This window comes from Saccostrea cucullata, unplaced genomic scaffold (assembly GCF_032062105.1).
Source record: "Saccostrea cucullata isolate Sc308-1 unplaced genomic scaffold, CSIRO_AGI_Scuc_v1 ctg69, whole genome shotgun sequence".
NCBI classification, from domain to species: Eukaryota; Metazoa; Mollusca; class Bivalvia; order Ostreida; family Ostreidae; genus Saccostrea; species Saccostrea cuccullata.
In genome coordinates, this window is record NW_026939160.1 from 881,424 (window position 1) to 905,646 (window position 24,223).

At 34.6% G+C, this 24,223-nt stretch overlaps 1 protein-coding gene across 1 annotated transcript in view; it reads right to left on the reverse strand.

The window, feature by feature from the left end:
* The window catches only part of LOC134252377 (neuroglobin-1-like), a 38,927-nt gene extending 19,766 nt beyond the window's left edge, over positions 1-19,161 (reverse strand). Inside the window, exon 1 of the mRNA XM_062734842.1 lies at positions 18,440-19,161. Within this exon, the coding sequence (XP_062590826.1) occupies positions 18,440-18,600 (161 nt within the window). The 5' untranslated portion in view covers positions 18,601-19,161. The remainder of the gene's footprint in view (positions 1-18,439) is intronic.
* Between the last annotated feature and the right edge of the window lie 5,062 nt (positions 19,162-24,223).

Genomic DNA, 24,223 nt, shown 5'->3' on the forward strand with positions numbered 1-24,223 from the left:
CCGATACCCCTGACCCAGGGGGCATGAAATTAACCATTTTGCTAGCTAGATGCACCTTTCTTCATCATAAATATATATACTTGGATCATTGGCATAGTACACAGAAGCAAAGGAAAAGATTTTCAAAGAATTAATGTATTTTCACTATATAATCAATAGAGCATCACCCCTTACACCAAATGGCAAAACCCCTGACAGGGGCCATAAAATTCACAAATTTGGTTGATGCACTCTTGCTCATTATGACTATATACTAAGTTAGTTTATTTAATACCCATGCAGGAGCAGAGAAGAGGATTTTCAAAGAAATAATGCATTTTCACTATATAATCTATATAGCCCCGCCCTAGCACTAGAACCCCTGACCCTGGAGCCATGAATTTCACAATTTTGGTAGAAGACTCAATGCTCATTACATTCATGCCAACAGTTTGTGATTGATGTCCAGGAGTAAAGAAGATTTTTAAAGATTTCATTAATTTTAGTGATTTTGGCACCACCCCTCAGGTCCAAGGGGAGCCGGGAACCATGACATTCACAATTTTTGTTACCCTTCACCCACAGATGCTGTATACTAAATTTGGTTAAAATTGGTTCAGTGGTTTCAGAGAAGAAGCTGAAAATGTTCAAATGTTAACACACAACACAGGACGAAAACGGATACATGTAGCAATAGGTCACCTAAGTGACTCAGATGACCTATAAAAAAAATCAGCCGCGAAACAGCAAGTGTTGGAGTCTTAATATGAAGGAAAATTTCTTTAAAGGGATGTTAAACAAACACATTATTAACAGATTTTAAGAAATTTTCGAAATGCTTGAAAATTCGACGCACAGCGTACAAAAATATAATGACTAAGGTGACCTAGAAATGCACTAAATTTACTTCATCTTTCATATCGATAATTCAAAATCAGTATTTTTGTCTCATGGTGTCCCTCTTGTGTATATGAGGGAGTATCCGATGGTATGTGGGGGTGTATCGGAGGGTGTGTACATGTGTTACTCTGTATGTCATTCCCGGAATCTCGTGTATAAAAATTAAAATGCAGAAATCAACATTCTCAAAATCATGCAGGGCATGAAACGGTCATGTGCATGTTCGTTTTTTTTTCTTTTTCTTTTTTGTTGTTGCTTTGAATGAGCACTTGTCATGGTGTAAGTTATATTTTTATACTGCAGAAATACATGCGCAGAAGTACATGTGCAATCTGATATTGAATTAAAAGTGCTGAAACATAAAAATTAAAATCAGTTTTGTTTCTCCCATTTCCTCAATTATCATGAGGAACTTTAAATGTTGCACAAAACTGACATAAAAATCATTTAATGGATTAAGGATTCTAATGTGATAGCTGAAAGACGACACTAAACAATAAAAATCTGTTTTATTTCTACACATCGATTGCATTTCTTGCAGCTTTGATAACTAATTCATGATAATACACTCACTTTACTGGATAAAAACAAGGAAACCACCTCTTCGTACATTGATTTACTTTAAGGAAGTGTTAAAATTAAGTTTCCATTCGGTTTTAAGGCTTCCTTTGAATGATTGTGTCATGAAACTTTTAAATTAATCCCAGTTATAGCAGATCAATGAAATCGTGACATTTTTCGCAGTTGAATCTTTTTGTTTCAAGATCTAGAGTGTCGTTAAGTGCATAGACTTAAACTAGAGTGTTAAGTTAATGTTTATCTTTGTTCCTTAATTAACTCGGTTGAAGATGTCGGGAGGAGTGTTCTTTCCCTGTCTATTGATCTGTACGTCCTGCTTTTGAATAGAATGTTTCAGGAAACATGACTCCTTAAATTTAAATACTAATTATGTTATTAATAAATAATCATGTACATAATAAATCAAAATCGTAAAACAAAAAATCATTAACCTAAATATAGATATTTTTATAGCCATGTCTCATGAAAAATTAGAGGCTGATTTTTTTTCTTATTCAGCTGTTTTGGTAAAAAAAAACAACTGCTACCTCCATTAAAAGGCTAATTTTCATACGTATAACTGATTACCTACAAAATAACTAAAATTTTAAAAGGACTTTTTTTCATTATACACACATTGTCAAATACTCTTAGGATTAATATAAAAGAGATACCCGAGTTTTTCGTGGCATTTTCTAGGTAGTCTTTGGATGTTAGGCCCCGGAATCATGAAACGACCTAATACAAGCCTAAGTCAAAATCTTTATTGTACTAAAATGCTGTATTATCCAAGCAGACCAAAACAGAAATGATTTTCCATATTACTTTACAAAAGTCACCTTGTCTTGTCTGCAAATTTAGAGATTAATTCAATAATTAATCAACATTTTACAAGCAATTGTAAATTTGACTTAAGTCTAAATTTGTTTCATGATCTAGGTCCAGGTCTTCCAGCAATCGGTTCGACATCCTACGCTCTTTAACTGTCTTCTTTTATTATCGCACTTTTTTTTCCCAGTATTCCTATAATGCTTAATTTTAATTATTCAAAATTCAAATTCAAAAACTGAAAGATGAGAAAACTGAAAGATGAGAAAAAAAATCTATAATTCCCCTGCTTCAACTTAATATATCAATACATCAACGACGCTGAATCAATGATTAAGATACCGGTAATTTAAATCATTCATACATGTACATACCATGGATGTTTTATGATCGAAAGATCCCGGGGGTATATTGTTTTTGTCCTGTCTTTCTGTCTGTCTGTCTTTAACTTTAACATAGCCCATAACTATTGAGAGGATGGGACTATGGCTTTCATATGTCACAGGTGTATTACTTATGAAAAGACCTTTCCACCAAAATTGACCTCTTGACCTTGGAGTTTGACCTACTTTTGCAAAAAAAAAATAACACACTTTAACTAACCTTGGCCATAACTTTTGAACATGTGGGGCTAGGTCTTTCATACTTCACCTTTGTATTTATTGTGACATAACCTTTCAGCTGGTATAAATATTTGACCTTTGACATAAGAGTTTGACCCACTTTTTAAAAACTTTAACCTTGGTCATAATTGTTGAGCAGTTCGAACTAGGGCTTTCATATTTTACAGGTGAATTCCTTGTGACAAGACCTTTCTTTGGGTATCAACATTGTTGACTTTGACTTTAGGAGTTAAAGAGAATTCAACCCTCGCTATTCCCCATTTTCAAAAGTGAGTTATCTCCCCTCAAAATCGGAACTCTTCTACACCAGCTTAACTTCCGCGGACTACGCAATACGATAATCCAACAAAATAGTGATCAACTTACACGCTGTATTTAAAAATTTTAAAAGAAGAAAACGGTTTGCATTTTTTTTAGATAATAAATTATTTTATAAATTATTTTATAAAGGGTCTGTTAGCCCCCCCCCCCTTTCAAGAAAGCTATACGAATTAGCCAGGCACGTAGCATCGTCTTTAAAAGGGGGGGGGGGTGTAGCCAAAGAAATATTTATTTCTTACCTAGAAAAGTTGACAAGCAAAGAAAAACCTTGCCCAAAGTTGAAAAAGCTACTTATTTCAGTACCAGTTTCTTGGCATACAATACTACATTTCCCTTTAACTTTACCGTAGTATTAACTGTGTGTGCGTGTGTGTGTGGGGGGGGGGGTGGCAACTTGGCTAAAAATTAACATTTTAAATATAAAAAGTAAAATTGGGAAAAAAGTGGGGGTGGGGCTAAGCCACTTGACCCCCCCCCCCCCGTGCGTACAGGTACAGAGAACGAATATGAAAATGGGTTGAACAGTTGAATATGAACCATAGTTGTGAAAATTAAAAATTATTAGAATTATTAATTGTGAATTCAATAAAATTACGGTACATGTATTTTTTCACAGATGCACATGCATGTATGTCAGTTACACAGGGTTACATGAGTCTCTCTCTCTCTCTCTCTCTCTCTCTCTCTCTCTCTCTCTCTGTGATATTGTTTTTTACAAACTTTGCAAAAAAAAAAAAAAAAAAAAAAAAAAACTTATAAAAATAAATACATGCAGTTACACTGAAAGGATTTTAAAAGAATAAATAACACTTGAGAAAAGAATGTTTTCCGTTAATTAACGAGAAATACGCTAGGAAATGATTGTATCAATTTCGTGTTTCTGCTCTCAATTCTCTGATCTTAAACAAAATGTGTATTTTACTCGGGAATATACATGTACATATGCTTAGATCCTACACTAAAACTTTGATTAAATGCAGCTCAGTCTAGCTTTATACGACATATGTAACACGAATTAAGGTCAATGCTATTTTAATTAGTCTTTCTTCGTTACATGAGGACATTAAATTATTCATTTAGAATTCCATTCAAAGTTTTAATACTATAGTGAATCAATTATTTTACAAATAAAAAATTCTAGAAACACTGTTAATTCAAATGAAATAGGCCTTTCACCAAATATGTTCTTGTAAGTAAAAGTTCTACGTTATGACATACAATCGAGCAAAAATGCAGTTTCTTGGTATCGGTCGCGGAAGACGAACTACTGCTGTATATGCAGCAATCTTGGAGGTAAAACTGTAGATGGACATGTCATCAATCTCCAAAAAATTCCTAGAGATGCAGTGAAGAAAATATGGCTGCAGCAGGCTAGATTAATTCGTAAAAACTTTATAACTAAAATTTGTTCCGGACATTTTGTAAATAATGATGATCCGTCTGCAGAACATCCACTACCGCAAATTAGCTTATTAGCTTTTTTTTTTTTTTTTTTTTTTTTAATAGGCCTATTCGAATATGTATCAGCATTTTATCAGTAATTTGTTTCGTTTTTTTTTGTAAGGGGGGAGGGGTCACACAGCACCTTATTATAGTACTACACAGATTAATACAAATCCAGAAAGAGACTATGAGTGGGCAATTTAAAAAAATACGAATCAGTTATGATTTCTTTTTATTCACAAACATAATAACATTTTTCCATATGACTGAGGCATAACACCATAAACATGTTTACATCAAGAACGTCCGCGGAAGTGATTTTATTTATAGCGCATGCATATAGAGTTCCCTTCAGGGGAAATAACTCACCTTTTGAAAATGGGGAATAAGCTGCCATACGGGGGCGTCAGTGTTTCACAAACACTTCTTGTTTTTAAAATCTTAAAGAACGACGGCGTGTTGTGTGTTAGCGCGTCAGCGTGTTGTGGGAACTCGTGACAGCGTGTTGTGTGTTAGCGCGACAGTGTATTTATCTGAACGCGGTGTTGAGCAAATGGCCGGACGCCATACTTTTCCAAAAACTTAGCTCGCATTACAAGCCGCTTAATGGAGTTATTTTTTTAATTCAACGCGTTCAGCGCGTTTTATTCATATTTGGCTCATGTTTCCTTGAAACTGTCTATTCTGAAACCCACTCTTTCTATCTCTTTTCATCTCAGCAATACCGTAAAGACACTTTATCCCCAGGTTTGTTCAAATGATATGCCATATTCAGGCCTACATAGAAGATTATCTGTGTTGAAGATCGCGTAGGCTGTCAACTTGCTTTTTAGAACAACTGCGCCAGACATGCTGCTATAGAGGAATAAGATACCGTTGTTTCCGGAAAGAAGAGCAAAATGCGTTGGCCTCCTGATTAGTTCATTTTGACTCACTGAGTCAAGTTTTGTGACTTGTGTTGCTTATACAGAATTTCTTTTAATTTCCATGAGTGCCAGTTACTTGAGAAAGATTTGGTATAAGATTTATTAGGAACAAGGATGAGACTTATACAAATTGCTTTTAATGACATTTCAGCTTAGGTCTTTAGTTACTTTATATTATGGGAAAAATCTTGGTTACTTTGCATAACCAGACAATATTTCAACATTACGCGGCCAAGTTTACAACAAAAAAAAGTGATGAAAAGATTTGTTTGCACTGATGAAGAGTCGCAGAATAACTATTTTTAGCCTCTAAGTTATAAGAAAAGATTTTTATTTGCCATCCATTTATTTCAGAATAGTCTGGACTTGCAAGTCTGTATTAAAAAACATACTTCAATACATTGCCAAATATTTTTTGGATTAGTAGAATTGGTATAATTTGTAATAAGGTGACACAAGGTTCAGTTATTCATCTTGTTAATATCATTTGTAATGTTGATTGATTGTATATTGTTTAACGTCCCTCTCGAGAATTTTTCACTCATATGGAGACGCCACCACTTGCCGGTGGAGAGCTGCAAATTTTGTCCTATACTCGGCACTCAGGGCCATTGAGCAGGGAGGGATCTTTTTCGTGCCAGCACCTACTGCGACACAGGACCTCGGTCTTTATACGGTCTCATCCGAAGGACCTGTCTCCACGTCCCACAGTGGGATTCGAAACCCCTTCTTAAGGATCAACTCCTTACTTAGCGACTCTAGAGCAAACTCTCTAACCACTGCGCCACGCTCATATGTAATAAAATACCGGGTATTTTCCCAAACCGATAATATATTATACATTCCAAGCAAATTTGAAGATTATGAAGTTTGCTGCATTGTTTCTAATGCTCCGTACTTAGAACGTATACTATCATATTAATTGAATGGTATTTAATAAATTCATTATCACTAAAAAATGTTTACTGGCATATAATGAAATACAAATATTTGTAGAGAAGGAAGACGTATAGATTTTTGGCCTTTGTTAATAATCGCCTTTTAATTGTCTGCAAATCAAGTCCAGCTTACCTAGTATTTTCTCATGGCCTAATAAGTATTTTCTTTAAATACAAGCACAATATTTGCAAACCATTGCCCCGCACCTTTCAACTGAACGTGTGTAACTGCCACGCATTTCGTTACAGATTTTGAGTAAGGTATATTCATTGTAGAACAAAGTGCTAATAAAAGTGGGCAGACAATTTCAAATGAATTTTTACATAAAATTCGAAATTCTTGTGCAGTCTACTCTTAATAGACGTTTTAAGGAAGCAAATTCAGCATTCACAAACGAGCATGATGTATACATGTACACTATGATATGGGAGCGCAATAACAATTTCTCGTAATACTTCTTTATTGTAGATAAAAACATTGTTTATTCGAGGCAATGCAATGCATTTTATTACAAACACGTTCATTCAGAAGTGATCTTGCACGGTAAAAACATATTGCAAAAGAACTTATAACATCTGGCCGCTTGCACTGTTTATTTACTGGATAAGAAGGGGTTTCAATTACGTTTATGCCGAGCGACATGTCTTTCAAGTGATTTATACAGTATCAAATGACGTTTTTCTTCTCCATTATTTTCATTTTCTTCCATAAGGTTCACATTTTTCATCTTCTGTCCCTGTGTATATTGCTTTGGCTTATGCAAAGTGATCTTTGTAATTAAAGTAAAAAATGAAAAACATATGTACCAAATTTTTGCCTTTATATAAAAAATACAACTACACGTTAACTCTTTCACATTAATTCTTTGATTTTGACAATTTTATTAACCGTATGGTAAATCATGAAAGCATAAATGACATCTTGTAGACAAAAAATTGATTTTTCAAAGCTATCCTTGAGACTTAAGAAATAAATCTTGTATAAAGCTGTCGGAAGATATAAATACTCGACTTTAAAATTGCATAAAACATATGTGCAGTTTCCGTGTGGTTGAGAGCATAAAAATGTCAAGAACCAACTAATTCAATTCATAATCCAAATATTATTTTGAAAGTAAACAGTTCTCGCATTGAACCTTCCTAAATTCGTATGGTTTCCTTCACTGTATCGCAGTGACGTAAAGTTGCTAACATAAAATGCACGTAAAACTGCAGAGTGAATCCGTCTAAATAGGATGCATTTTTTAAGTGCGAAATATCGCTATATTTCACACTCTTATATAACGAGATAGCTTTTACAATGTCGACACTGTAATTTCATCGTGCTTGATGCATGAGGACTTGGAAAGTTGAGGGTAACTTGAAAAATCGAAATTTATACATCCCTAGCTAATGCATCAAAATTCAAAGTTCACCAAGAAGATAATGCAACGCAAAGGATTTCTTTTTAAATAAAGCCACAAACTTCATGTTTCTGTTGAAATTACACAATTCACACTGTTCTTCAATGATGATGATGCGTATCAGGAAGCATGTACCATCGAGGTCTCTTATGAATGATTAATAATTCTGGATGAAAAGTCCAACAATGGCAGTCAAAAAACGACACAGTAATAAATTTTGGTTGTATTTATACAGAAAAAGGCCATTATTAATTGTTAAAGCCATGAAACATCAACTAATTTGTTCAGTTTTACCTGTTAGTTACTAAAGAATTCATTATGCTGAAAGAATGTCCAGAATCGGTGGAAACATGAGTAACATATTTATGCAGGTGATACGGTAGTAGAATCTAATTTTAACTACATAAACATAATAAAATTATCGAAACTATATTGTCATTTAGTTTGTCTTTAAGTTAGAATATCCTGTCGACGTGTGAGTGAGCTTTTCAATCAATATTGTTAACTTTTATTCTATCCCTTTGAATGGGGAATTCGAGGCCAAAGCTAGACCTATCTATATATCAAAATAAGGAGATAATGAAAAGTATTCGAGACCAAAGGTCCATGAAACAATAAAAATCAGAAGCAAAGTAGACACGCACCTACAAATTAAACAACAGAAGTTGGATCCGGTGCCATGAAGGAGTGAGCTTCCGTTGCCGACTTGTCACACCCACCGCATGGCCCTTGTTATAAAATAAATAAACAGAAATAATCGGAAAATCCGTCGACAATGCAGTGTTTAAATAATGGTCTAACAATTAGTATGAAAAACGTCAGTCAGCATTTGACTTATAATGCGTTGTATTTGCTGACAAGGTCATTGTATCGACCACAGACTTACGAAATGATAACTTTAAACGAGACTGCTGATATTCTTGTTTATTCAATTTGTTTGTCAATAACTTACCTCTTTTAAAGAAACTGTTCGTATTCTGCTTTAAGATTTGACAAATAATTCGATTAATAAAGGAAAGCAATTATTACCTGTCAAAAGACATACAAGCATTCGCCGTTAGAATTTTCATTGGGATGCATGTCTCTTCACTTTCGGTTTTAAAGAATAAACAAAAAATCGTTACAAATGGGCTGTATTTTCAAAAGTGCAGCTACAATCTGGAAATTTTTTTTTTCGTAATTAAGTAAGCAGAAGAATAACAAAAATAATTTGTTTGAATAAAATCTTAAAAGAGAGGGGCGTGATTGCATCTAACGAACCCCTTCTTTTTACGAACTTCAATGTTAATAACAAGGGAGTACAGAAAAACAAAATACTTAAAATCAGCAAAATTATTTATGCGCCTTTATTTTCAGTACTTTAAAGATTTATATATGTACATTAATTATCCGTCTGTCTTTTATAAGAGGTTTGTCGTTTGTGGTTATATGACTGTAAACCATGAAAAAATTTAATAAATGAAGTTCACTACGTTCTTACAGGAACTGTTACCGAGGACTTGATGACTGACGACACGATGTCTGATTTCAAACTGTCATTCGAGAAGATTGGCGCAATGTTTTGTTAGAATGCTGCACATGTTGGAAAAGTTGATATTTTTTTGTTTTCTAATCAAGCATTAAAGTCGAGATAGCATTTGTTTATTATGTCACATGCAAAAAAAGAAACAGCTTATAGTAAAAGTCTGTGATACTGAATTAGCCTATGGTTATTTCAAGTTTGCTGATTACCACTTATATTTTTTTTAAACTTGTGTATTTTTTTCCCAGAACTCCACTCTCAATTTAAACCGAACTAGCCAACAACACCTTTGGATACACTGTCAGGTGAATCAAACTTTGTCAAAACATCACAATTACTGAAAAAATAAAAGCCTTATCTTCATCCTTCATTTGTATAACACATGTAACATGGAGCACTCACAACATGGAAGGTTACAGTGTTTATTCCTCTGTGCAATGATAGACCTTCTTGGACTTAATACTTTAAAATGAACCTTTTCAGTATAGGGGGTTCTAGTGTTAGGGTGGGGCTCTATTGATTATAGAGTGAAAATGCATAAATTCTTTAAAAAATCTTCTTTACTGCGCCTGGGTATTAAACCAATGAACTATGTACATACATGTAGTTTTGAGGAGGAAGGATGTCTCTTTGAGATTTGTGAATTTCAGGGCCCCTGAGTCAGGGGTTCTTGTGTTTGGGGGGGGGGGGCTCTAATGTTTATATAGTGAAAATGCATGAATTTTCTGAAAAACTTTTCCTTTGCTCCTGGGTATTATGCTAATGATCTAAGTACATATTTCTGACGAAGAAAGGTCCTCTTCCAAAATGGTTAATTTTCAGGCCCCTGGGTCAGGGGTACTTTGAGGTGGGAGGGGGGTACATAGTCTGAAAATAAATTAATGCTTTAAAATCTGCACTTTGGTATTAATCAACAATTTATGATTAAATAAAATTTATGATAAAATTTCCAAAATTTTGAAATATGTGGCCCCTGGGTCAGTGGTTCCTGTGGGATGGGGTGCACAACTGGTTATAGAGCGGAAATGCATTTTCTCTTTATTATGTTCCCCAAACGAAGTTGGGGAACATATTGTTTTTACTCTGTTTCTTATTATTATTATTATTATTATTATTATTATTCTTTTTTCTTCTTATTTCTTCTCCGGTACTTTTTTTGTCCGGAAGTGTTCTCAGAAACTGTTCACCAAACTAAGTTAAAACCTTTTTAGGGTTAGTAGGCATGTTGTGTAGATGTGCCGAACGAAGGTCATTTTGCGCGCATTCGCATGCACGTGCGGGCGCGTGCAATGAGTAAAATGACTGATATATTTAATATGGTTGTAACTTTTATATTTTTTGATAAAATGTTTTGAAACTCATTATATAAAGATATATAAGATGTGTAGATAAGATGACATGGTCAAATTTGCATGAACTCACGCGCATGCACGTGCGCTTTGCTCTGATTGGCTGAAACAGAAATCTCAATATCTTTTTTGTTTTATGATGAAATGCTTTGAAATTTATAACATAGACATGCATTAGGATGTACTACAATATGATATATAAAATTTTTCATGAAATCACGCGCATGCGCGTGCGCTGCAATCTGATTGGCTGAAACTTTAAATGAGTATAACTCCCTTGGTTTTCAATCAAACAGCATGGGATTTACAACATAGATGGACATAAAGGACTCCTACAAGACGGTATAGTCACCATTCACATGCATGCACGTGCGTGCACGTGCGCTTTGCTCTGATCGGCTGAAACAAAAATCTCAATATCTTTTCTGTTTTTTTACAAAATGCTTCGAAATTTAAAACATAAGCATACTTTAAGATGTCCTACAATATGATGTATAATAATTGTCATGAAAATACGCGCATGCACGTGCGCTGCAATCTGATTGGCTTAAACTTTAAATGGCTACAACTCCCTTGTTTTTGAACCAAACAGGATGGGATTAAGAACATAGACATACATAATGGACTCCTACAAGAAGGTATGGTCAACATGCACGTGCGTGCACGTGCAAATGAGTAAAATAGTGTAGACAAGATGATATCGTCATAACGCTCATGCAATCACATGCGCACGCCTGCATTGCTTAAATTTGAAATACTTGGTATACTTTTGGGAAAATGTTGTTTACGTCTTAAATGCATAGATTTTACCTTCTTTAATGAAACTTACAGGGAATATGGCACGAGAAGGGAGTTGGGGAGCGTTTGGGGAACATCTGTAACGGTTCCCGTTACAATTAGCACTAGTTACTTTCTGGGTATTGAGTAACAAAGTAAGCATGCTAAGTGTATAGTTATGATAAGCAATCATGGTGCCTCTTTCCAAATTGTGAATTTCATGGCCTTTGGTTTAAAACACAAATTAAATTCAATGTTTGAAAGTTGTAAAATGATACTCAGGTGACCTACAAGGCCCGTGGGCCTCTTGTTAGTGTCCTTACCGACTGGTTAATACAGCAACTGAAGTTTATCTGCTCCCACTGTAATCGGTAATATATGGAACAACACAAAACTTGAATTAGTTTACTCATACAATCAACGTGATCTCAAAGACTCAACTTAACGAAATACAGATCACATGCAGCATGTTGAGCATGTTTATATAATAACATGCATTATGATTATAATTGGCAAGATCAAAGTTTATCAAACAATAACAGTCCTAGGTGGATTCACTTCACTAGAAATACATCTTTGATCATATACGGCGTCCGAAGCATTACATGACTTTTTGCATAAAATGTAACCCCAAGGGGAAAATCGAGAGTGGTTAAGTAAGATTTAAGTCACATGGGAAGGGATCTGAATACAAAAAAGTTATAAAACATCTACATGTTTATATTAGTGTCAAGGATGAGCATATTAAGTAACTTGGAAATAGACATGCCTCAAAAAGGACTACCTAGAATATGAGAGTCATTAGCAGACTCTCAAAGTTTGGGATGTTTTAATAAAGTGTGGCCCTGCTACTCTTGTAATACTACATTATGTATCTAGAATATGAAAGGCAAAAGTAGAAAACCGAATGTTGGATTTTCGTCATGTGAGGTCCTGCTACTCAAGAAAATAATTTAAGGTTCCTCCACGCTCTTTGAAGAGACTTTCTATGGGGGAAATAACAATTATATACCTTTATGAAATTGTCCCTGGCAGTCAAGATGCCAAAATGTCGAACTTGCAATCCCACGTCTGCATCCAGTATTCTTATGACCCTCTTCTTAAAAATCAAAATAAGCAAATTCAAAGAACCGTGGTACCCCGCTTTCAGTATATCTGTGGGCGATATGTCATTTTTTGGACATATTGTGTCCAATATGAACACCCTATCATATGTCATTGAAAAATTACCACCAAATTTGACTTAAATAAGGTCAGTCGTGTAAGACAAGGTCAAGGGGTCAGAAATCAGAGCATGCTCGGAAATATTCTGTCACAGGCAATATCCATGTCAAATATGAAAGCCCTATATCTTCTAAAACAAAAGTAGTAAGGAAAAATTAGCAATTTTGAAAAAAAGGTCAAACTTCAAGGTCAAGGTCAAATGATCAAACATCAGTGTGTATCTGGAAAGGTCTTGTAACAGGTAATTAATACGCGGTTTTAATATGAAAGCCTTACATGTATTCCTTCTCATTCACAATAGGAGTATTTTACCCTATCTTTGGACTTTAGTAGGGCGTGACTTTCTCGGCGCTACGTAATGGCGAATACTAGTAGATTCTCATTGGTTACGAAATTAACAACATAGGAACTTAAAATTGTTGTTGATAACGATCAGACGACTTATGCCCCACCTCTGTGCCGTGAGAGAACTTTTAATTGGCTATTTACTACACCAGTTGACATTCGGCCGCATTTCTATCATATGTATATTTCAACAGTGAGGGGAAGCTGTGTAAATTTCAGAAGCTAATTAGGTAACGTCGAGAATGCCACGCCTTCAGAGCTGCCAACATTCTGAAATGAAAAATAGTAAGGCGTGGTCTGGGGACCGCCTAGGCCCCCTACCACTGAAGATCGTTTGTTAATAGACATGGAATCTGAGCAATTTAGGCCACGTTTCCATTTTGTTTACTTTAAAACATTCACGTGAATGCGAGCGGTCATCTGAAATTTAAACGACGATACAAACAAGCGTTGGGATCAATCAAGGGATTATGAATATTAAATTATAATATTAGAAACTGTAGACAGCCATTAATGAAAATTCCGGTATTATAAACTTTAATCAAGAAAACCCTAAATCGGAAAATTTGAGAGAGAAATCGTAAGGCGTATTTTGGACGCTAATTTCGTAAGACTTACGCCAAAATCGTAAGGGTTGGCACCTCTGCGCCTTACTGAAAGTCCAAACTAAGCGTGTAATTCTTCTATATGACCAAGGTTTAAGTTTTTTAAAAGTAAGTCAAACTTCAAAGTCAAGGTCACGAGAAATGTTTTATTTTTTAAAATAGGTCACAGGGTTAAAAATCATAGTGTATTTAGAAAGGTCTTGTCAAGGGTAATATACATGCATATGAAAGTCCTAACTCTTCTCATTCAAAAGATATGACCAAGGCTAGAGCTTTTGTGACGGACGGACAGACCCATAAGGTTTAATGTCCTCTCGCTTTGGCGAAAATGGGGACAAAAATCCAAACGTTAAACGAACTGTTACGTAGTTCAGTCGGTAGAGCGCTCACTCCGTGTTCAGGACGTCGTTTATTCGAATTACGACTGCGACTGAAGCCGAAAATAATTAGGTATATAGGACCTACTTTTTCTCCAAACGCTCGGCATTTTGAAGTGAAATTGTGGGTCATCCGGATGAGATTTTTTAAAAAACCCAAGGTCCACTGTCATGGCAGTCAATGGTACGATACAGAACATTAATAATGCTCAGTGGCCCTGAGTGCCGAGTAAAGGTCTAAATTTGAAGCTCTGTACTGATTTGTAGTAACATCTCTGTATGAGTGAAAAAATCTTGAACGGGACGTAAAACAATATACAATCAAGCATACATTAAATAAAGATCCAGCATTGCATGTATACGGTACACTGCATCGATCTAGTCAGTACTTTGTAAATTGCATCACATTTTCTTCTATCTAGCAGAAAAACGTCGATGCAAGGATACATACATGTAAATATATTATGTAAATGCACAACATGTGATTTCAATTTATATTATGAATTCCACATTCAAGATGTTTACATATTGAATGCATTTGAGGGTAAGATTTTTAAGAAAAATTGACAAGCTTTGTACAGAATTTTGTGCCTACGGTTTATTATTATATTGCATATTTGTATGAAACATTCGCATTCAGCAGTCTCGTTTAAAGTCATAATTTTGTACGTTGTATGGTCGATACAATGTTCTTATCAGCCAAAAACAATTCTGTAAGTCAAATGTTGACAAACGTTTTTAATACAAATTGTTAGGCCATTATATAAACACTAAAATGTTGACGGATTTTTACATTATTTCCCGATCTTGACAAGGAGCACAGGGCGAGGTTTGACAGGTCCTCAAGGGGATGCTCACTACTCCATGGCACCTGATCTTACCTCTTACCTCATGTTTTGGAAGTCAATGTTTGCTCTGTTCTAATTTTGAATTAAAATATGGACTTTTGAGCTTGAATACTGTTGCTTATCTTCCTACATTTCATCGGTACTATATATATATGTAATAAATATTGTACATAGTTGAGGGTCTATTGAAGATTTAAACATTGTCAGCTTTCCTTATGAAAAAGTACATGCATACTTCATGGCATAATTTTATCTTCCAGAAATAAAAGGAATTAAAGTTTGTTTGAAACAAATTAATGTTTCTCGACAAATCAAATTCAACTTAATTAGATGAAAATATTTTATATAATATTTCATTATGCTTATGCCTATCAAGACAAATCGGGGCGAAGTGTGCGTGCACGATATACCTCCTAGAAGATACAATGCCCTAATCTTTTAAAAATCGGGGGTTAAAGCAAAATGTGTGGTTACTCTCTCTTCCAATCACAAAGTAAGAAAAAACAAGAGGCTCATAGGCCACAAACGCTCACCTGAATAACTGTTTTAGTCCTGTTTCGCGACATCATCAGGTATTCCCAATATGTATATTATTATACCCCCCGCTTGAAAAGTGAGGGGGTATACTGTAATCGGGATGTCCGTCCGTACGTCCGTCCGTCTGTTACGCTTTTGGGTACCCATCTCTTACCCGCAACTCCTCTCATACCATTGAATGAAATTTGTTGAAACTTTCACAGGATCTTTATCACATATTGCCAATGTGCATCTTCTATTTTACTTTTTGATCGGACATATTTTGGGTTTCCCATAGCAAAACATGGACACTGCCATTTATACACATATGGGAGGCGGGGGGTATCATTTACGATTTAGTGAGCTCATGGTCACAGTACCTCTAGTTGCAGTATAGAATCAAAGTAATCGCGCTTTCTGTCTTTATCATTAATCCAGGGTTAAAGCTTTGAACAAAATAACGTTATAAAAAATGAGACCCAACTTACTCAAACCATTTTGAAAAAACAAAATCACTGGACAAAGTAAATTAAAGACTCCTCTACACAAAGCATCATTGTAGGTTATGTTTCGATTTTATTCATAATGTTTATGTTTTAAATTTGCAAAATGCCCCTCCCCCCCCCCGTCTGCATCACAATAGAAAAACACATAGTTTGTCTGTGGCCGTACATACTATCGTCACATATCGTCGTCCATCGGTACATATTGTCGCTGGCTGAAAAGTCATACATGTACGTAATGTTGCTGTCGATATTACATGTATGTTCATTACCCTCATTGCACACATGATCCCCAGATAGTGTTGTTTAAAATTAAAAAATTGTTGCTGTCCTTTGGTTGTTTTGTGAATGTAATAGGTGTAGATCACACTGATTCTCTCCCGCAAAGATTTCGGTTCAAACTACATGTATCAGTTAATGCTATTTTATTAATTACGTACCGGACATCCAAAAATGAAGCTATACAGTGTACATAAATCGATCCAAAAATAAACAGTACAATCAATATTTCGGTTGATTTTTGTATATGTGAACTTCTCAACTTTAAATTATCCGCCATAATTACATGTATACTATACTTTGATCGAATATACTTTAGAACAATCAATGAGAACTCAGGATCTAGGAATCTATTTAGGTTTTCCCTATAGCTTGAATATGTTAACGAAAGAAATTCCACATGGAATGTTTTAATTATCGTTTTTAAGTGATGTTATATAATATAATTCTTAAATAACACCGATATTAGCTTTATCAAGTTATTCTAAATTTTAAGCGCAAGTCTCAGTACGTTGCACGAGAGCGGCCATGGCTGCTGAGGAGAACGGCTGGTAAACTTACCTGGTTTTCGCGTTTTGTTGTTGACACTGAATAAAACCTGCATCTTATAAAAGTAAAAGAATTTAAAAAAAAAAACAGGATTCATTTTGTCTGAAGTCGTTCGTAATAAGAAAAAAATATTTTGCAGCAGCACAGATATATACTAAAGAATTTTATCCCTCTCCAGAAAATATCAGATTTTAAAAAAGGCTAAACATTATTGATGCTAGATTAATATATATTTCATTTAACTGTTTTAAGTGTTTCAAAGCATTCATGATTACCGATTTAAAACGCAGTAATATTTACAAATGCAAAGATTATCAACTTTTAACACCAAATTATTGTGCTTTAATTGTACATGTACTCAATGTACTTCATGAAAACTCAATACAATGAATTCTTTCTCAACAGGTTTCTATACCTTTCGGAAGTTTAAATATTCTGTAAATAAAAAGAATTAAATGTCTGAAATTTAAATACAATAATAAAACAAAATCTGAACAGAAGAAACTTATGAAAGTATAAAGTTCTCATTACACAGCCCACGTGGTGATTCATGTAAGCAGTAGAAAATATATACAGTAACATGTACATGGCTTATATAACAAAAAGGTTATGAACGCATGGCATATGTCAAGAGTTCCTGCTTTTTCAAAAGCTTGTTTTCTACAGTACGTTCATAGCAACAGAAATTAGGTACAATGTACATCTCAATAATTCATACGCTGATTTTTTTTCTTATATTTTGTTTTACTTGTGGTTTGATAATTTTTCTTAAACATACATCTAGTCAATGAAGCATATACAATGGGATATGGATGTCCTTGCCTGACTTACTTATCAATCGAGATTTACTGATACCACTGCTATTCCCTACTAATTAGAATTAACTGACCGGAACACTTATAAAAAGCCCCCGTGGATATTTACCTGATATTCAGAGCAAAGAAATAGTTCGTAAAAGGAATTATGAACACTTTGTGAAAAATTAAATGGAGATAAAGGGAAGAAGAAAAAACAAATTTAATTCACTAAAGTTCAGGGTCAAAGGTACAAACTACTTTCAACGGAGCAAAAGTTTAAAACTTCCATGTGGTAACGTGGTCTGCTAAACAAGTTGATTTCTTGTTGATAATACAATACATCAAATGTAATGCAATAACATCGTTCTATATATCTGTCTTTGTTTTCAAAAGTATTGCATGTATCTTTTTAAACGCGATTGTTGCATGTAAATAAGCTGGGGTGGAGGAGGATCAACGAATTAAGCATCAGATATACCTTATTTTTATATTTGATATATTAAGCAGTCTACTATCAAATTTTAAAACTAACAAGAGTAAAATTTTACTTACATGATATCTTAAGCTGTCAACTATCAAATTTTAAAACTTAAATGTGTAAAATTAATTTTACTTTGCAGAGGGCAAAGTAAACTTTTACACATTTTAGGTTTAAAATTTCATCATTTTTGTATTATCTTTATAAAGGAGATCAATATACATGTAGTCTAAAAATGGCTACAACCACCCAGCCCTCTTAAAACTTATTTTAAAATTTTGCGAATATGTACATGCAACATGTATAATATATACATGTACAAGTAAAAAAAAAGATATGATCAATACTCACTTCATGAAAGTTATAACTCCAACTTTTGCAATATCATGCTTAAGTGATTCCCATGATTTCTCTAAAATTTCAATCTGTGTGTCTGTTAGTTCTGGCTCTTCCGGCTGGACGTATTTTTCCTTGTTATTGTTGGAAGCAAACCGTGACTTTAAACATCCCATGTTTTATTATCGAAAATTCCACATTATTATATCTCCCCAGAATATCTGTCCCGTATTCTCGCTATCAATAAGAACTATTTCACACACAACCTCATGAACTTTGAAACGAAACACTGCAAGTCATTTACTATTTCCGTATCCTCTTGACTTGAATGCCAGAATTTTAAATTCAAAATCGGTAAATCAGCCTTAAGGCGAAACATTCGATATGCTTTCCGTTTGGTAAATTAAACGTCTCAATACACAAAATGTTTTCAGCACTGTTTAACCGATACGTTCTAGAAGCACAACTACATGTAGTTCTTTGTTCAGGTATTGCTATAACCTGGGTCGACCATGTCATGGATTAAACCTCCCATAACAAGGAACATATGTCCTAATTCGCAAGCACCGAATAAATGAGAAGGAAATATTATATAGCAAATAGTTGTGCAATCACGCTATGTTACGCACTGCTGACCCTATTCAACGGTCAAGAATATGTAGCACGAAAAGTGCTAGTCTCTATTTTAATTATTCATAAACCTTCAAACTTTGTAAACTTCTCTTGTTGATCTTTTGTTGATTGACTATACACGCTATAGTAGTGCATTGTTATCGAACCTATGGAGAGTGTACTTCCACCAGCTGATAGTTTGCGCCTGTTGAATTAATCAATGGGCGCAGATACTGGGAAAGACAACAGAGGGTTTTAGAACGCAAACAGTGCTGCGTACTACTTTGTTTACCGGATAAGCGTTTGAGTATACACACTTAGTCAATCTAATTGATACTTTGCAAACAATTTGTCTCGTCTGGTCGTCTTGAAATCCCTTTAACACGGCAGATAAGACTTTGAAATTTTAAAATTAGTTATCTTGTCGGACTGTTAATGTAATTGAGCATATCGATTTGAAATGGTTGAGAGACCTCAATAATAAGGGCATATATATCATGTATATAGGCTTATAAAGAATGGTTCGTTTATTGATTTTGCGTGAATGAAAAAAGATCATCTTGTTAATTTGGCAATAAAAGCAAAATTTTTATCGATTTTTGTCTGTTCAAGAACTTGTATCAAATTTAAAATTGAAGAATCATGTGGCGGAAACATGCTATTATTAGTTCGTACAGGCATGATTATCATGTTGAAAGATATTGATAAAGTATGATTTTCTCTTAATGTTGAAAAAGTGAAATATAGAGATAATGGAGAGTATTCAAGCTCAAAAGTCCGCGGACCTCTAATACATGAGAGATGCCATGGAGGAGTGAGCATCCCATGCCGATTCCGTGTGCTCCTTATGATCGAAAAAATCCGTAGACAATTAACTAATTGACCAGCAGTATGAAAAAAAGTTGTCAACATTTGCCTCAATGATGGGTTGTATTTGCTGAATGTATATATAGACCAAACAATTGTGAAATGATAACTTCGATATCGATCCTTGTTTCATCTACTTATTTGTCAATACTTTCCCTCGCTCTAGAAATTGTTCATATGTAAATGCATGCTCTTGCAAATCGAATCAACTAAGAGACATAAACCCCTATATGCAGGTGGTAACTACTTTACGTAAGCTCTTGCGAATCGAATCAACTCAGAAACACAAGTTTTACCTTTTAAAAAAGATGTGAGCTAGCACCGTAGCAATTTTTAAACACAGAAAGGAAGGTTCGTGAACAACTGGTTTATTTTGCTGAATTCTTGAATGTTTAATGAGGCTGGAGTCTGATAGTTAGAGTTATATTATTGCAGATTTCAAAACCCCTAAAGGATTACATTGTTTGTGACGAGATGACGCTTTGCTTGTCCAGAACTTTAAATTCTACGTCACATTCTCGCCACTTCAAAGGAAGTAGCCGAGATAACGTCTCCCCCACGCTAAAGTCGGTCAGCTGCAATACATCGCCGACGTTTAACGGGTTTACAAAAGGGGATAGAAAACACAAATCTTATTAAACAGTTTAAAAAAAGAGCATTATTTATATTATATGCATTTTTAGAGTCCATAATAAATTAATGGCCGTGAAAATTTAATTTTATAGCATTTACCATTTGTGTATATGGCACGGTATACATGCGATATAAAATGATGTACATGATCAATTTAAATTGCTGGATTTTAAGTATTTCGTCCTGGTCATTCTCGGATTGTGTATTATTTTTCAAATTGTTAGTACTGTTGATGTGAAATGATTTTTCTGTGGAAAAGAGAAATATTCCGTTTATGTATCAAACCATGAAGTGAAAGACTTGAGAACTAAACTACACTTGTATACGTACATAGATTTTTTTTTCATGTATACCCCAAACAACCGTATTATACCAGTATAATATGTACTTGTACTTTAAGTATCTATACATAAAAGAACATTTCTGTCATGAAGAGAAGTATGCCTATTCACAATTGTCAATAATTATATCAAAATACTAAATTAGAACGGGTGCAGAGTTTTGCTTTAAAAAATAAACACGTATAATAGCTCTCTCTCTCTCTCTTTATCTCTCTCCAGGAAACGTTTCAGTGGCTGCATATATGTATTTCACTCTGTTGCATCAGTGATGTTTAAAATATGATCAGGTATTTTCATTAATTTTGCACTCTGATTTTTTAATTATCAGTAAGCACACATTAAATCCATTCTGATTGCTCATATACGACATGCATGCACTGCTGCAGAATTCTTAAATACTGCGCATTATGTAGAAAAGTACTCAAAAGCACATTTTCGCTATCCTTTATAAAACTGAGATTTCTGTAAGAACATGTAAATACCCATAACAGGGAACCCATACTGAGCACTGCGTATGCAGAGTTTTTGCAAACAGCAACATATCCTCCATATTGGGGGGGGGGGGTAGAATGAAAAACAGGTGCAATTTCAGCAACTGTGGGACAACTTTATCGAATGCTAAGACAACTTTTAATAATTATGCGATGCAATGAATATTTATATTGTACTAACGCAGTGGAACTACAAGAGGCCCATGGGCTACATCGCTTACCTGAGCTCTATGGCTAAGAAAATAGCAGAAATCAGCTCAGTATTGAAAGTTTAAATGCATAAGTGGTCCCAATTTTATCTACCAAGGCCGTAACTACCATTGAAGCAAGTGAGGCAAATGCTTCACCAAATTTTTGGAGTTTTCTAAAAAGTGAAAACTTATGAATTATGTGTGTCTTCGTGCTAAATTAATATTTTCAACTCTTGTTTCAATTTCGTGTAAATCAGTCCTCTCACCGGGTGCCTCATTTTCATTTAGATGGTTTGTAAATTATAATTCAAAATGTTTGTTTTGTAAATATTGTTTGATTGTTTAACATCCCTTCTAAGAATTCACCATTCATATTGAGACATCAATACTTGCCGGTGGAGGGCTGCAAGTTTTAAATTTGTACTGGGCTTTCAGAAAATGATTGAACAGTGAGAGATCTGTTTTGTGTCATCGTTTATTGTGACATAGTCCTTAGTCAGGCGCGTAGCATCGTTTTTGAAAGTGGGGGGGGGGGGGCAGCCAGAGAAATGTTTTTTTTTACTTACCTGAAAAAGTTGACAAGCAAAAAAAAAGGGGGGAAAGTTGCCCAAATTCTATTTCGTGGGGGGGGGGGGGGGGTAGGTTAACTTTTTCTCAGTGTCAACTACCAATTCTAATAATACATTTTCGGTACATCACTAAAAGTGTGGGGGGGGGGGGGGGGCAACCAGGCTTCCTATTAACATTTCATAGTATAAGTAAGGATGGGAAAAAGTGGGGGGCAGAATTATCGCATTGAGAAGTGATATAGAGAGCAATAACATTTGACTTACTATATAATATTCAATTTTTTCTTTAATTCCAATTAAACAGATATGAACTGATACGGAAACAGCAAAAAGTCTAAATATAATCTTTTCTAAGAAGTTCAAATACGTTGGAACCGTCCTATACTGCTCAAGTTGTGTACATGTATATCCAGCCGTAAACCTTTCTTTTCCTGCTTTTCGTTTTCTGTGGGGTTCTTTGCTTTCAGGAGAAATTTATCAATTTTACCACCAAAAACAAATGTTTAATAATGTCCACAAAAATAAAATGCCCCTGACTTAAATCCTTCAAAATGAGATGGCTATTCTCATACAGAAATTTTTGAATCTATAGATATGAACCTGTATCGTGTTTGAAAACTACTCACTGTAAACCGTCACCTGACAGGTAGATTTTACTCCGAGGGTATAATTATCACATCTGGGCCTGTACAAAATGGCAATAGTCAGGGTCAAAACGATTGTTCCTTGTTACAGCAGCTGCCTATATAATATATATACCTTGTAAAAATGAATGTACATACACTGTGTGAGTAAAGGGGCGCCCAGGAGAGGGGTTGGTGAAATTCGTTTCAGATTTTTTTCATATCATCATGTAAGTCAGCGACGGATAACTTTTTCTGCATTTGAAAAAAGTTTGACAAGCCAAGGATAAAGAGAAACTCTGTTTTGGGTGGGGATTGGGGGTTGGGAGTACTATATATCCAAGGACAGCTTATTTATTTTCTTGCTGGTCGAGGATAGATTACTAGTATTTAATTTTAATTTTTTTCGAGAACAGTTTATTTATTTTCAAATCTGCCAGACCCATCTCTAGGAATCAGAAAATGCATGTGTTATAAGATTTTGGCTTTATAGACATAGTATAGACATTGAACATTGCTGCGTAGGCATACGCACGAAATAGGATTTTCGTGTTTGGAAAATACACATCCCTTTTTTTGTTTTGTGTGTGTGTGTGTGTTTTTTTTTTTTTTGCTTCTCAGGTTTTTTTTTGGGAGGTTTAAAAAAATTTTCTTACCCATAGCCCCCCACTTTAATTTGCTTCCGACGCCCATGATAGATATTTTCCGTCGTTTGGTAATAATTACCCTGTACATACAACCTTCGTTAAAACTTAAAAATAAATTGAACTTCAATCGATAAAATTTGAAGGTAAATGGACACGTCTTACCCGGCCTTCCCTCTTTATCTTTTCTCTCGAATATACGCATAAAGAGGGTCTCCATTTTTCACCAGTATATTTTGTACCAAATTGCAACAATCTCAGCATGCATGACTTGGGTTGATAAGCGTAACTAATAAATCCAGTGATCAATGAATCATGCACTACTCGACTTTTATACTTGTACGCAAATATGAAAAAAAAGTAAATTTTGCGATAATAGAATAAAATAATCGACCGATTTAAATATTTGTAATGGACTGAAAAAATCTTAAAATTTTCAAATTCAAGGTTTAAAAAAAACTTTTTTTTTAATTCAAGATTAAAAAAAACTTTTAACTCTGCAGGTTACATTCAAGTAAACGACATCGGGACTGTCTACTCCATTTTTTGAACCCCGAAAACAAGCTGTATGTTGCAGCTGACCGACTTCAGCGTGGGAGAGACGCGATCTCGGCTACTTCCTTTGATGTGGCGAGAACGTGACGTAGTATTAAAAGTTCTCGACAAGCAAAGCGTCAGCTCGTCACAAACAATGTAATCCTTTAGGGGTTTTGAAATCTGCTCTATTTTAAGTGCATTTTGTAGAATTAAAATCATATTAATGTGTGGAACTGCATTGTTTCAATCGCTTTAAACTTTAAAGTGCAAGTTACACAATAAACTTCAGAA